At 45.3% G+C, this 13638-nt stretch overlaps 1 protein-coding gene across 5 annotated transcripts; it reads right to left on the minus strand.

The window, feature by feature from the left end:
* Positions 1-636: 636 nt before the first annotated feature.
* Positions 637-13318, minus strand: sf3b1 (splicing factor 3b, subunit 1). Of its 5 annotated transcripts, XM_061088742.1 has the most exons (24): positions 13257-13318; positions 11710-11882; positions 11278-11379; positions 11047-11161; positions 8651-8730; positions 8051-8245; positions 7439-7901; positions 7192-7313; positions 6901-7098; positions 6706-6807; positions 6356-6535; positions 6194-6280; positions 5596-5866; positions 5191-5336; positions 4913-5059; positions 4366-4491; positions 4020-4241; positions 3749-3931; positions 3543-3654; positions 3316-3436; positions 3105-3236; positions 2726-2998; positions 2366-2582; positions 637-1257 (listed from the first exon to the last, which is right to left on the minus strand). In XM_061088742.1, the coding sequence occupies exons 1-24, from the start codon at positions 13282-13284 to the stop codon at positions 1099-1101; spliced, it is 3954 nt and encodes a 1317-aa protein (XP_060944725.1). In that variant the 5' UTR covers positions 13285-13318; the 3' UTR covers positions 637-1098. The 5 variants fall into 5 exon arrangements, with proteins under 5 accessions (XP_060944725.1, XP_060944726.1, XP_060944728.1 ...); XM_061088743.1 differs by lacking the exons at positions 11047-11161; positions 11278-11379; positions 11710-11882; positions 13257-13318 and adding an exon at positions 9082-10975; XM_061088746.1 differs by lacking the exons at positions 637-1257; positions 2366-2582; positions 2726-2998; ... (14 more) ...; positions 7439-7901; positions 8051-8245 and adding an exon at positions 9082-9136 and having other exon boundaries at positions 8660-8730.
* Between the last annotated feature and the right edge of the window lie 320 nt (positions 13319-13638).

Here is a 13638-nt window from a genome sequence, read left to right on the forward strand (position 1 = left end):
AACCCCAAAGACTCACAACAGCTTCTGTCACTTGACTCTGCTGTAGAATGTGAAGTGGTAACATAATAAAACTGAAGGAATGAAGAGACTCTCTAGCTTTACCATCTATAGATACATATTAAAATAAAATGAACATTTTATTCTTTTCTTTGAGCAACTGACGACATTTCTCCCACATTTAAGACACTGGATTGAAAAATGTTTGTTGTGTCAGCAGAATAAACTCAACTACACAAAAACCACTGAACTGATTTGCACACATCTTGGTGGACAGACAGGAAATGGGCAAAGAAAGACTACGTAAAATTTTAAATGTTTAAATCTTCCATCATTTCATGTATCTTTATGAAACTAAAAAGACCCTTTTTTAAATTGTCCTGCATTTTATTTTTAATAACAAAGGAAACACAACCTTCATAACTACTTCTACCAAAACATTTTATAATGTAGAATGTTTTAAATAAATGTCACTAATTATTTTACCACCATTTACAAAACAAAATCTGTCAACATAACTAATGCAGAGTTTCTATTTGTTCCATTTTCTTTAGTTTCTGGATCATGTGCATTTCATCGCATCATCTACATTCATCTGTAAATGTCGGGGGAAGGAAAAACTTGAAACGACACAGCACCGATTTTTATACACAAACATTTTATTTAGGTTAAATAAAGCAACAACCTAATAAGAACAGAGAAGGTGTGAAACTTGGACTGGGTGTGTACAGCTGATGCAGAAGACTAGCGATACACAAAAGCAACAAAAATAATCAAAAGTATTTAAAACATCATCGTGGTGACGGCGCTGCGTCCTTCAGCCAAGGCTCAACTGAGCCCGAACATTCCTCACAGGGAAAATAAAAAAAAAACAATACATAGACTCCACAACGTTCCTTCTTTCATTTCCCCATATTCCCTATTTTCACTTTTGTTTTTTCCAGGATCATTTAAGTGGCAATCAGGACGTGGACTTTCTACTTCAGCCCCCGGGAAAGACCAACATAAAGCTGCTGAATTAAAACCGACTCGGATTTAAACCGAGACGACGATATTGTTTTCGAGGGAGGAGAAAAATCAGAGAGTGCATTAAATTTGTATTTACAAGACGTACTCGAGCTCGTAGCGGACGAAAATGTTTTTCTCGTCGTTGTAGACTTGAGGGTAGTGAGCGATGAGGGCGTCCTGCGAGCCGATGTAGATCGAGTTGTAGATCTTCCAGTAGACGTCTCTCACCTTCCTCGCCGGATGGAACAAACCCTGGAAAAAAAACAGTAGATTTAATACATGAGAATGTTCAGACAACCCAGATACAAACACTTCAGTTTACAGCACCAAAAGATTTAAAATATTCTGATTTTCTGTTCTACTTCAGTGAAATTTAATGTTTTTGGACCATTAGTTGGACGAAACATCTGAGAACAACTTCCTCATTGCTCTGGTAAAGTTTAAGACATTTTAAAGACTGAAAAGATAAGTCAATATTGACAGAAATCTTTAGTTGAGACCCTGATATACACGAGTATTACAGTCAGGGTTCATACACATTTCGACCAATGGATTTCCATGACTTTTCCATGACTTTTCAATAACTTTAAACCAAATTTCCATGACCGAACATTTTGTGAAATCTCGGTGTATACATGAAAAGGTGACAAAATGTAGTAACTAACAATGAGAATTCCAAGGCATACAGTTCACCTTAAATGACACAAACCCAAGTATGCCTGCCTATATTTTGAGCGTATTTCTTTAAAAGCATATGAATTATTTAAAACTCAGCGTAAATGAACTAGGGATGGGCATTGGATTAAATTGTCTTAATCGATCGTCTATTAATTATGCCCATCCCTAAAATGAACGACATGAAAATATGAATATAAAGAAATTTCCATGACTTTTCCAAAACTTTTGGGAGATTATTTTTTTCCATGACTCTTCCAGGCCTGGAAAAACACATTTTAAAATTCCATGACTTTTCCAGGTTTTCCATGACCGTACGAACCCTGTACAGTAGCAGGTTGTTAAAGTGCTGAAAAGGTATTAAACAAACAGGATGTTGATAAAATGCAGCTTCAGGCCACAGGTCAGATAAGTCTGGGTTTGTTAATGTAACCAACGGTTGCAGAGTGAGAACAAAGGCGACATTGACGTCAACTCTGCTAATTCTCGTGTTGGAGTTATTATAGCGAAGTACTAGCCCTGACGCAGCCATGAGGAGGCGGAACAGGCGAGAATGAATCGCAGGACGTAACCAAACTGAGCATCACACACACACAGATATAATATATTCCTTTATCCAGTCTTTACATATTGTGCCGGATTCCTTATTTAATTGATCATTTAAGACACATTATTAAAAACCCACCTGTAAGCAGTACTGCAGCATGCGGCAGGGACCGATGGCGACCCGCAGCCCCTCCAGGGCGCCCATGACGGCCTGGATCACGTGAGGCGACGTCTCGAACACATTGGGCCACACGTAGTTGAGGAGGTGGTTGAGCGAATCTTCGCAGCCAAAACCGTAGACGCCCAGAGACATGTGCTGGACCACAGCGCTCGCCGTCTGCCGGTGGACCAAGTCTCTGCAGGACGACAGAGAAACAGAGTCAGGCACCTTTACTGCTAACGTCAAGTAAACTACTCAAGGCTGAACGTTTATAATAACACTGATACAACTAATGTGTTAGAGAGCAGCGGAAACACAAATCCTCGTTTTCTGTCTCACCTGTCCATGAGTGCGTCCTCCAGCAGTGGCGTGACGGCGTAGATGTAGTCCTTGCCCATCTCTCCGATGTACTCGAACAGGAAGGAGAGGGACTTGAGCACGCCGTTCTGCACGTTGAGCTCGGGCACGCGGTATTCGTTCATGAGCGCAGGCAGCACCGTGAAGGGCGAACAGGTCTCAGCGACGATGGCGATGGCCACGGTTGTGCAGACTCGGTTCTGACGCTCCTGCACCTTCAGGTTATTGAGCAGAGTCGCCAAGACGTCGTGCGGGCTGGGAGGAGAGAGGAGGACAAAGATCGGGTTAGGACCAGAGAATCTGAAGAATGACAATACACAGTTTCAGTGTTTTCTGTGGATCCTGACGAGTTGAGACTCACCCGATGGCTTTGGCTATGTAACCGAACGTGTTGACGGTGGCTCGGCGGATGGCCTTCTTGTGAGCCTTCAGCAGCTCCAGCAGCTCAAAACAGATCCTCATCCACTCCCTGGCCGACACGTACTCAGCACCCCTACAAAAGTAAAATACACATGAGGAGTTTGTCCCACGTTCCACCGCCACTTCTAAAGATGAGTGTTTACTGTACCGACCTGTCAGCGATCCTGCCCACCAGGTCGATGCAGTTCTCCTGCACCTTCTCGTGCCTGTTCTTCAGGATGGGAGTCAGACGAGGAAGCAGGTCTTTGATTGGCGGAGTCATCTTGTGCATACCTGAGGAGAGAGAGAGAGAGAAACGATTCATTAGCTAATCACCTTCTGAAATCGGAATTTCCTGCAGAAAAAAAAACAGGTTTGTGTTCAAAGTGTGCCGACGTACCAATAACATTCACAATGGCCTTCAGTGCTCCCAGGATGCTGCCCAGCACCTCAGGGTACTCCTCTCCCAGGTACTCGTACAGCACCACCCCCAAGTGACCCATCAGCTTCTCCTGCAGTGGCAGAACATGAACAGTTGCATCAGCTCCTGAGTTAAGTTACACGTTTGTGTCTTTGAATCTGTGTGTTCAGGTCTTCACATCGTACCTCCTGACAGGTCTTCATGACCACAGCCGTACGGGAGATCAGGTCAGCGGCCTGCTGACGGACTTTGGCCGACTTGTTGTTCAAACGCCACAGCACCGTACCGCAGATCTGAGGAAGGTAGGGCTTCACCCGCTTCCCGAGGGCGTTCACCACGGTGCCGAAGCCGTTCAGCATCACCGAGTCCTGATGGGAGCAGAAGGGATGAAATTAATCACAGAAAAGATCCTGTGGAGATAAAGGTTGCGTCGTGGGAACTCTCGACTCGGCTCACCTCTGTTGTCTGCTCCTGGAAGGCGTACAGGATGCCGTCGATCAGCTGCTCCTCCAGCTTGTGGTCGATGTCAGCGGCGCCGAGGTTGCCCATGATCTTTTCAATGGTCTCCATCACCATTTTTCTGTACTGCTCGGCCTCGTCCTTCAGGTCGTCCACGATGCGAGAAATGATTTCTGCTGCTCCCACTTTGTTGGCCAACTCCACTGTGGTGTCCACCAACTGTTGGAAGAGACAAACATTTGAAAACTTTAGTATGAGAATCCTCACGATTTGAAGCCGTCAAATACTGATGTTGACTCCAGGTGTGAACGGGGACTGAACGCGAGCGTGTGTGTTTGCTGACCTGTCTGTAGTTACGTCTGTCGAGAGCCATCCTGTGCTGCCAGAAGTGCTTGAAAAACGGAGGCAGGATCTCGGTCTTGATGTAGTTGGCTTCCACACCATCAGTGCCACAACATTGTTTCACCACCTGTTAGACAAGAAAACAAGCGGTGGTCAGAGAAGGAGAAGATCAGGGTTTCCCCGTTTTTTTAATACCAGGTAAAATGTCAGACATATCCAACCAGGGCTTTTCATGTTTATCTACACGAGTATTACAATAGCAGGTTGTTGAAGTGCTGAAAAAAACAAACGGGAGGTTGATAAAAAGCAGCTTCAGACCACAGGTCAGACCACCAGGGTTTGTAAATGTGACCAACGGTTGCAGAGTGAGAACAAAGGCGACATTGACGTCATCTCTGCTAATTCTCGTGTTGGAGTTATTATAGCGAAGTACTAGCCCTGACGCAGCCATGAGGAGGCGGAACAGGCGAGAATGAATCGCAGGACGTAACCAAACTTAGCATCACACACACACAGAGATATAATATATTCCTTTATCCCGTCCTTACCTTCAGCACGATCTTTTTCATCTCCTCATCAGGGGACTGGAACTCCCTGATCAGGATCAACATCACCTCCCTGGTGTAGTAGTTCGCGTACTCAGCGTCCATCAGTGGGATCAGGTAGCCAATAGCTTTGAGGAAAGCAGCCAGACCCTGGTGACGTAGAGGAAAACAATCGTGAATACAAACTTATTTCACCGACTGTGGATTATGATAATCAATGTGTGTCTGTTGAACTGAAAACAGTTTATACGTTCACATTTTTTATCATTTTGACTTCTCACCTTTCCTCTGTGCTGTCTGATACCCTTCCAGAGCGGCTTGAGGACGGAGTCGAATGACTCGATACCGTAGGGAGTAGCAGCTTCTGCAAGAGCAGCTATGGCCAGAGCACTGATGGTCCTCACCTTCTGCTGCTCATCCACCAGACCTGTGGACAGTTAACACCAGTGAGCACATTTAATCACACACACAGTGATGGTGGTTGGTGAAATGTTATTAACCACGTCAGCTGGTTTCAAGCACATGCCATTTTCTAAATGTATTTGAGAAAGGATTAGAAAATTCTCATGTTATCTGGGATCAATCAAATTTAGTTTGGGACAAAAAAGTCGTCACTGAAAACTTAAAAAAAACTCAGAAATAATTGGATTTGGTATTTTGAAAATAAAGAATGTCCACAAACTGACCGTGTTCGATGATCTCCACCAAGCTTCGGAGGTGGGGCAGGATAGCACAGCCCATGAGGATAGCGATCTGCTGCACGATCTTGATTCCCGTGTGTCGAGCCTGCCAGGACTTCTTGCTTTTGCACACAGCTTTGAGGAAGGGCAGCAGAGAGGGAATACCGAGGGCAGAGGCCACCACAGCGAAGGCTCTGGCCGTTGTGTTTCTGACGTACTCGTCCATGTTGTCGATATCGGGTCGCATCGTGGAGATCATCGTGGCCAAACCAGCAGCCTGAGACAGACAGGAGGACACGCGTCAAACATCTGAGACATACATTCAGATGAAACCGGAGACATGAAGACATTCAGAATCCATAAAATGTTAGTGCGGCTCTGGATTTCTTTCACATCTATGGACTCAAACACATTTCTGCCACTGATGTGATTGTATCCAACGGGTGCAGGGTGAGAACAGAAGGGAATAAATGTCCGATCTGCTGGTTCTCGTGTTGGAATCAATTTAGCGAAGGACTAGCCCTGATGTGACCACAAACTGGTCATGCAGGCGAGAATATTTCGCAGGACCCAGACAAACAGAATTTATGAATCTTAATGTTACCTTCGCCAAGTTAGAGATGATTTCTCTGCCTTCCACTCTGGCGTAGTAGTCTTCATCAATCAGCAGCGGCTCGATCACCACCAGGATCTGAACACAAGAAGACAGTTAGTTTCTCAGACACAACTCGCGCAACTGACCGCACGTCTTGTACACCGAGCTTACCTTGTGCACGTACGGCCGGACCAGGTCATCCAGCTTGTAGAGGATACGGTCAATGACCTTCACCAGCAGATGGCGCTCCTGGTCCTCCAGCGTGGGCGACATGAGCAGCGGCAGGATCTGGTTGAACAGGGGACCCGCTCCAAACTCACGAGCCTTATCGGTGATCTGACGCAGAGCAGCCTGAAAAGAGAGGAGGGGGTTGGTCAGTCAGACTGTATCAGACGTTCAGTTAGAGCAGATCTGATTGTTTTTACAAGCCTCTGTTGTGGATTTATGATGCAAGAGGAAATGAACAGAGAAAGTCCAGATTTGGTTGAGTAGGAATTTATCTGAGTCAGGAAGTGACCAACCTTTCTCATGGGTGGTGTTCCATTTTTAATTTTCAGCAGCAGCTTCATGATCTTCCTTTCCTTCTGCTCCTCTGGGGTCAGCGTGGACTCGTCCACCTCCACCTAACACAAAGAAACGCACATCGTCAGACACACCGAATTTAAGACAGGGAACATTTTTAATTTAAGATGTTTTATGTGCGTGTCTATGCTCACCAGCAATTTGTCAAAGTACTGGATGTCATCAGGTTTGAGGAAGGGGAGGTTTCCTGAGGGCTGGTCATTCATCTGTTTCGTGGTGCGGTCCTCCACCTGCATGTGGAAACCTGTCATGCCTCCAATAGGAGTGGGTGTGGCTGACAGCTTGCGGGCCGGAGTACGAATTGGCACGTAACCTGCTGGAGGAGGCAAGACCTGTGGAAAAGCCAAAATCATCCGTCAGTACTGCGATTACATTTTGTAGTACATAAAGTAATTATTTTGTGAGGTTTTTAAATGGGCATGGACCTTGTATCCCTCTGGAAACATGGCATCCAGCTCCTCGTCTGTGAGGGGCCGGTTCCTTTCATCGATTTCCCTCTCCCACCTCCACGCCTGCAGCTGCTCTGGGGTCATGCTCATCATGTGACCTGAAGAAAACAGAAGAGGATACAGACTCAAAAACATGTGACACAACAAAAAGGGGCGTGAGGATCCATGGGAGTAATTCATGATTGCCCCTGAATACTGAGACAAAGGAAGGTATAATTCAAACCTGGTGTTGGGGTAGCCATGTTCATAGCTGGTGTTCCAATGGGAGTCTTTCCAGGGGTGAGGAGAGGTGTTGAGGATCCCATCTGACTGGCGGGGGTTTCATCCCACCTAGACTTCCTCTTACTGGCCCCTGGGGTTGGAGTCTCGCCCACAGACTCGTCACCTCTGTCTGTTCGTGGGGTCTCAGCCCAGCCGCTCCCATGACCCGGGGTCTCTCTTTCTGTCTTTGGTGTTTCGTCCCAACGGTTTTTACGAACGCTACCGGTGGCTCCACCGTGGCCAGGTGTGGCGTGGCCGGGGGTGTCCCTGCCAGGGGTGGCAGCGCCTGAGGGTGTGTGGCTGGGAGTGGGGTCCCACATACGGGTGCTGGGAGTGGCACCTGGGGTTTCGCTGCCCTTTGGGCGGCCAGGGGTTTCGTCCCATCGGGTGCTTGAGGGGGTGTGTGCGGGGGTGTGTCCTGGAGTCTACAGGGGACCAGAGCAAAGAAAGATGAGATTAGAAACAGAGTGGAAAAAATTTAAATCATCTAAATAGTCTCATATTGCTGGATTCCAGCAAGTTTCACAGTAATGCACTAAAGGCAAGGCCCTAAATCAAGCAACAAGCGATTCACCTCAGCACCGGTGTCAGCCTGGTCCCAGCTGGACATCTTTTTGGGTGTAGTATTAGTAGTCGGGGTTTGGTCAGCTGTCTGGTCCCAGCGACGCTTACGCTTCACGGCTGCTGCTGCGGCGGCGGCAGCAGATCCGTTCACGACTTTCAGGTCCCCTGACTTGGCCTTCTCTGCCATCTGCAGACGAATCTCTCTCTGTTGGTAAAAAGGCACAAACGTCAGGATAAATGAAACAGCTGAGCTGCCACAAAGCCAGAGATATGAAGACATCACAAATCCATAAAATGTTAGTGCGGATCTGGATTTCTTACAAATATATTGACTCAACAAACAAATTTCTGTCACTGATGTGATTGTATCCAACGGGTGCAGGGTGAGAACAGAAGGGAATAAATGTCCGATCTGCTGGTTCTCGTGTTGGAATCAATTTAGCGAAGGACTAGCCCTGATGTGACCACAAACTGGTCATGCAGGCGAGAATATTTCGCAGGACCCAGACAAAGAGAAATGATGAATCTTAATGTTACCTTTGCCAAGTTAGACAAAGCACAGGACAGGTTTGCAGTAGGTGAATAAATAAAAAAAAGACAGGATGGTTACCTCCTCTTTGGACAGGTTCTGCTCCAACATGACGTCCACGTACGACCTGACCTGCATCTTGGGATCCGGTGTTTTGCCTCCTGCGCGAAAGAGCACCAACAAGAACAAAGGAAACTTCATCAGTTCACACTCCAGGGACCCAAGTTATTACAATCACAGCAAGAACAAACACAGCCAGCTAACCCTGACTCTTAACCAACAGATAAACTATGTTCCACTTTTTTTAAACAGTTGATTCACAAAACAAAGACCTACTGAATTACATACAAATATACATTTGCCTTTCTAAAATACAGTCATATCATTCTAATGAAAAACAAGCAGATACATAGAGAGAAGAGCTGTGGTTGTGGTGTTTTCTTTAAGTGGATTAAGAAGTTATAGCCATCACTGATGCAGGGGTCCTGGGCTGTGCTCTTCAGAATACGTACACTTTCAGTGCCAAGGGTCCTTCTGCAGTCAGACTTCAACCGGCAGAAAAGAAGCCTAGAAAATTTCTCTTTACCATTAGTAACACTTTGGAAAAGGGTTTGAACTCACACACAACAGAATACCACCTGTGTTGCATTGATTTATGGCACTCAAAAAAGCAAAGCATCTTCTTGGGGCGTAACCTCAAAACTAGAAAAACTTTATGAGAGACCCTGTGGTCCAGATACTAGCAGCTAAAAATGAAGTGAGGTTACACCTTGGAATGAAACTACCACAGTACTATCAAAAATAGAAGAATCTACTTTTGCATGTATGTAGAAATGAGAAAACAATAATAAATCAGGCCCAGGTATTGTATAACAGGCTGATGTCAGTGACTCAGAGAGGCACTGATTCATCACACATTTAGATGTGGACTTCCTTTTCAGGACAGACTGATCAAATCAAAAGGCAGAGATAATCCTTCAAATATTTGGGCAGCAATTTTCTACTGTGAAAGCATGGGATAGTTAAGCTTCATAATTTTTGGATGTTGATGCGCCAAATTGAAAAACTAAAAGAGTCTCTCTGGGTAGAGGTTTGTTGTGGCTGGGCTGCATCTGTTTCCCCTCAAAGGCCCCAAACAAGCAGCCAGTGGACCCTGAGCAATCTGACAAGTTCACAGCTCTCTGTGTTCCCCATAACCTACACAGGACGAGTTGCTGCACCCTTAACAGAGTGCAGTACAGGACTGGCAAAGCAGTACTGCTGTAGGAGAGAAATTAAGGACAGTTAGTATGGGCCTGTGGAATTGTGGTACACAATTTTTCTTGATAACATATTTCTATTTTACAGAGAGAGTTGTAAAATAAAAATATATTTACATGACAACTTTGTACAAAGAGCTCTCTCTACATGCAGGCTTCAGATGAGCCCTACCTACTAACCTGAGACTTTCAGGCCATTTAACCTCATACTGCCAAGTAAGACTTAATGATAATGGAAATTAAGATAAAACTAGCTGACTTGTATTTGTTTTACACAATACTGTAAAAATCTAACATGTTCTTACTCTTGCGCTGCCATTTAAAGGAATATTTTACATTTAGCTACGTCTTGAGCTTATGATTCCAATTCTGGAAGAAAAGCTGACACCTCTTGATAAGCAGTGTCCTGTTACCGCAAGAGATGCAACTTACAGCCCAGACAGAGGCACTGGGAGGACAAATGAGATCAGATTTGCCTTGTTTTTTGATACGAAACTGACTCTGGACTGACTACGCAACTGTATATTTCTCTTGTCTGTCGGCTTTGGGATACACAGCTCTGTCTACGACAGAGCAGGATAATACTTGGCCTAATATCCTGTGCTCAGCACAGCGTATCATTTGCATGTCAATTACACCGAAGCTAACCCTCAAACTTCCTCATCCTGCACACCTTCCCATTGCTGACGCTAACATGGGATTGTTAACCCTTCGACTCACACACAACCTATCTGCGACCCACGTGCGTTAGGAAAATTGCCCGTTTAGAAACATTGAGCACCTAACCACCTCTCCCACTGAACAGCATGGTAACCCTACAGTAGGTTTTGCTTTATTCTACTGCACACACCAGGGTAGAACTTGTATTTTGCACAAACGGATGACGACAACAATTTTTCCCCAAACGAAAATATTGACGACAAACTACGAGACCATGCGGACATTTCTTGCTAAGTTGCAAGTTGATGCACATGTAGATCATATATTAGGAAGAAAAGGTAAAATGACAACAAAAAAAGAATTCCCTGTACCACACAGGATTGACCACAGGGAAGGCATTGAGTCTGGGAAGCAAGTTATTGCACTGTGGTCGAAGGGTTGAACAGCAAAACTAGAGTGTAAAACCATTGGTAATCATGGGGAGTCACAAAAAGTCAACCATGAAAAGGGGACAACACGGGGAATGATTAATGAAAACAAAAAAATAGCTCAATTTACCGTCTGCAAAAGGGTCGAGACGCTCCGGAGAGATGATCATCTGTCGGCGCCGGGCTTTGTACTCGTCCTCACGCTCTGCGATCTTTGCTGGACGATGCTCTGCGAACGGGTCGTACTGCAAAACGAAGTTAGGACAGAGTAGAATTTAGTTTCACAAGATTTCTCCAAAGTTGCCTTAAAAACTGGGTGAAATAAATCAATATTTTCGAGGGACAGACAATGAACACATACTTGCTCGTCTGACTGAGGAATGGCATTGAGTATTGCCACAGGTGCATGGTACCCTGGCTTCTTCTGTCCCAACAAGCTCGTTGACGTGTCATCTTCATCATCCTGAGGAAAGAAAGAGAAAACGAGTCTAGTCAAATCTCACCAAAACGGCAAGACTCTCCTAGCTCACATGCGACAGACACAGGGGAGCAATCAAGCCCCAGGAAACAAGTGGAACTACATCAGAGCTGATATAACCCTATCATATCATCACATGCAAAGAGGCCTAAGTGACTTTTGCAGTTCTGACAAACTACCATCGAAGTTTAATAAGCAACATCAGAAGCTCTCTGATCCAGCTGTTAGCAGCAGCATTAAAACGGAGAAAGCACTAAACCCAGATAACATTAGCATGAGGGAAGGTATCCATGCTCTGGGTAAAGAAACACTTACATCCTCCTGTTCATTGGCAGCGATGGAAGTGACGTATCCATCGAAGCGACTGTCCTCGCCTCCGTAGATCTCCTGGTCAAAGAAGCCAGTGGAAACGAGGCCGACTCCCTTCTCTCCTTCCTCCAGCAGGGTGGCCTTCATCCCCTGGATCTCCAGGATCTGGGCCTCGATATCTAAAAAGGAAAATGGAGACACAAACAAGTGAGAGGGAGAAACTATACAATTACAGAACCATTCCCTGTGAAAAGGCTTCGGGGAACATAACAGCACTGGGCATTTTAGAGGAAATGACATTTCAATCAAACACGCATTTGTATTGAGGGGAAAAAGTGTGAATCGTTTTCTATAGATATCCCTCCCTAGATAAATGAAACCTTCAAAAACTGTTGATTAGATAAAGGCCTGTTTGTTTTTCTACAGTTCTTAACCAACTGTCCCACAGCAGCTGCCGCTTCCTGCCATGTTAGTGACTTTTGCCATATGTTGCAGAACAAGGACAAGCCATAACATTCGAGTGTGGGTTGGATTTAAAATCACTTGAATGCACTGTGGTGCTTCTCATCCAGACTTTGTACCGTTTGACATGATTCTCGCACACATGGTGGAAGAGGTTGTTTGTGTTCCGGTCTGTTGGGAGGAACCTGTACTGGTTTCCTTGGCTGGTCAGAGTCCTTCTGGATTAATTATTATACAACATCACTGAAGCTTGAATACATCAAAGGAATCTGGAACTGACACTATGGAGATATAACAGCCTCGTGTGTGATGTAATCAAACTGTGACGCCACGGCCACACCATGTGACGAAAACACAAGAATCGAGGCAGTTTTAGTTTCCATCTTGTTAAAATGAGCATGTTCGAATTTGCTCCAGGAGTTCGTTAAGATACACAACGTGTAAAATGGGGACGAATTCAAAGTTGAACCACATCATCGTGGAGTGTAAAACACATCTAAAGCACATTTCATGAACCCTGTGTTTCATTAAGGACTTTATAGAAAGGCTGCCCCCGTATAGACGAGATCTAGATTGTATAACAACTCGAATCCTGGTCCACGTCGACCCAGACGGGACTGAATCATGACCCAGTTCCCGGTTAGTGAAACAAGGGACGCGGCAGCTAGCTGTTAGCTGCTAGCTTCGTTTGCGGGACGTCGTGGTGCTAATCTCGGTTAAAGAAACTCCATCAAACTGTGTGAAATGTGATTCATCAAACGATGGATGTGCAGCAGAACATGTATTTGAGAATATTAACATGAGTTAGAAGCCAGTTATTCTCCATTGTATCGTTAAAGAGGTAAAGCGGTTGCGGGGGGGGGGGGGGGGGGCTAACGGCTGCTAACAAGCTAGCACCCAGCGCCATTATCTCCGGGTCCGCGTTGTGTCGCATCACGGCCCGAAGATTATCACGTTAAAACCCAACATGTCCGTCAGCTAGCTACGGGTTCAGACACCGGAGCGTGGACAGGAACAGTTCGTGATTCATCCCCGAAGGAGAACGTCTGCAGAAAGATGCTGTTTGTGTTTAATTCTTTAAGGAAATTTACCTTCGTGGGTTTTGGCGATCTTCGCCATTTTGGTGGTGGATGATGGAGCCCGCGACCGGAAGTGTGTCCCTTCTTCTTCTCCGACTTCCTCTTCTTCTGGGCTTTATTGGCGGTTGACGATTTGGTGCATTACTGCCACCAGCTGGTATGGAGTGTTGTTAACAGTGTGCTTTCAACTTGTATTTTGTTTTGGTTTTGTTTTGTTTATTAATTGAATACGGACACCTGTGATTGTTGTTGTGGGTGTGTACCTGTGGTGTGATTGGAGTGTTGTGTGAATAAATCTCCTTGAGTGAGCGCAGCTGTTGCTGTGTGTTCGGAGTCAGTCACGTCATTGCGTCAACTCTGTTAACAAGTGTCTTATATTTATATTTAAAAACCT

This window comes from Limanda limanda, chromosome 16 (genome assembly GCF_963576545.1).
Source record: "Limanda limanda chromosome 16, fLimLim1.1, whole genome shotgun sequence".
Lineage (NCBI taxonomy): Eukaryota > Metazoa > Chordata > Actinopteri > Pleuronectiformes > Pleuronectidae > Limanda > Limanda limanda.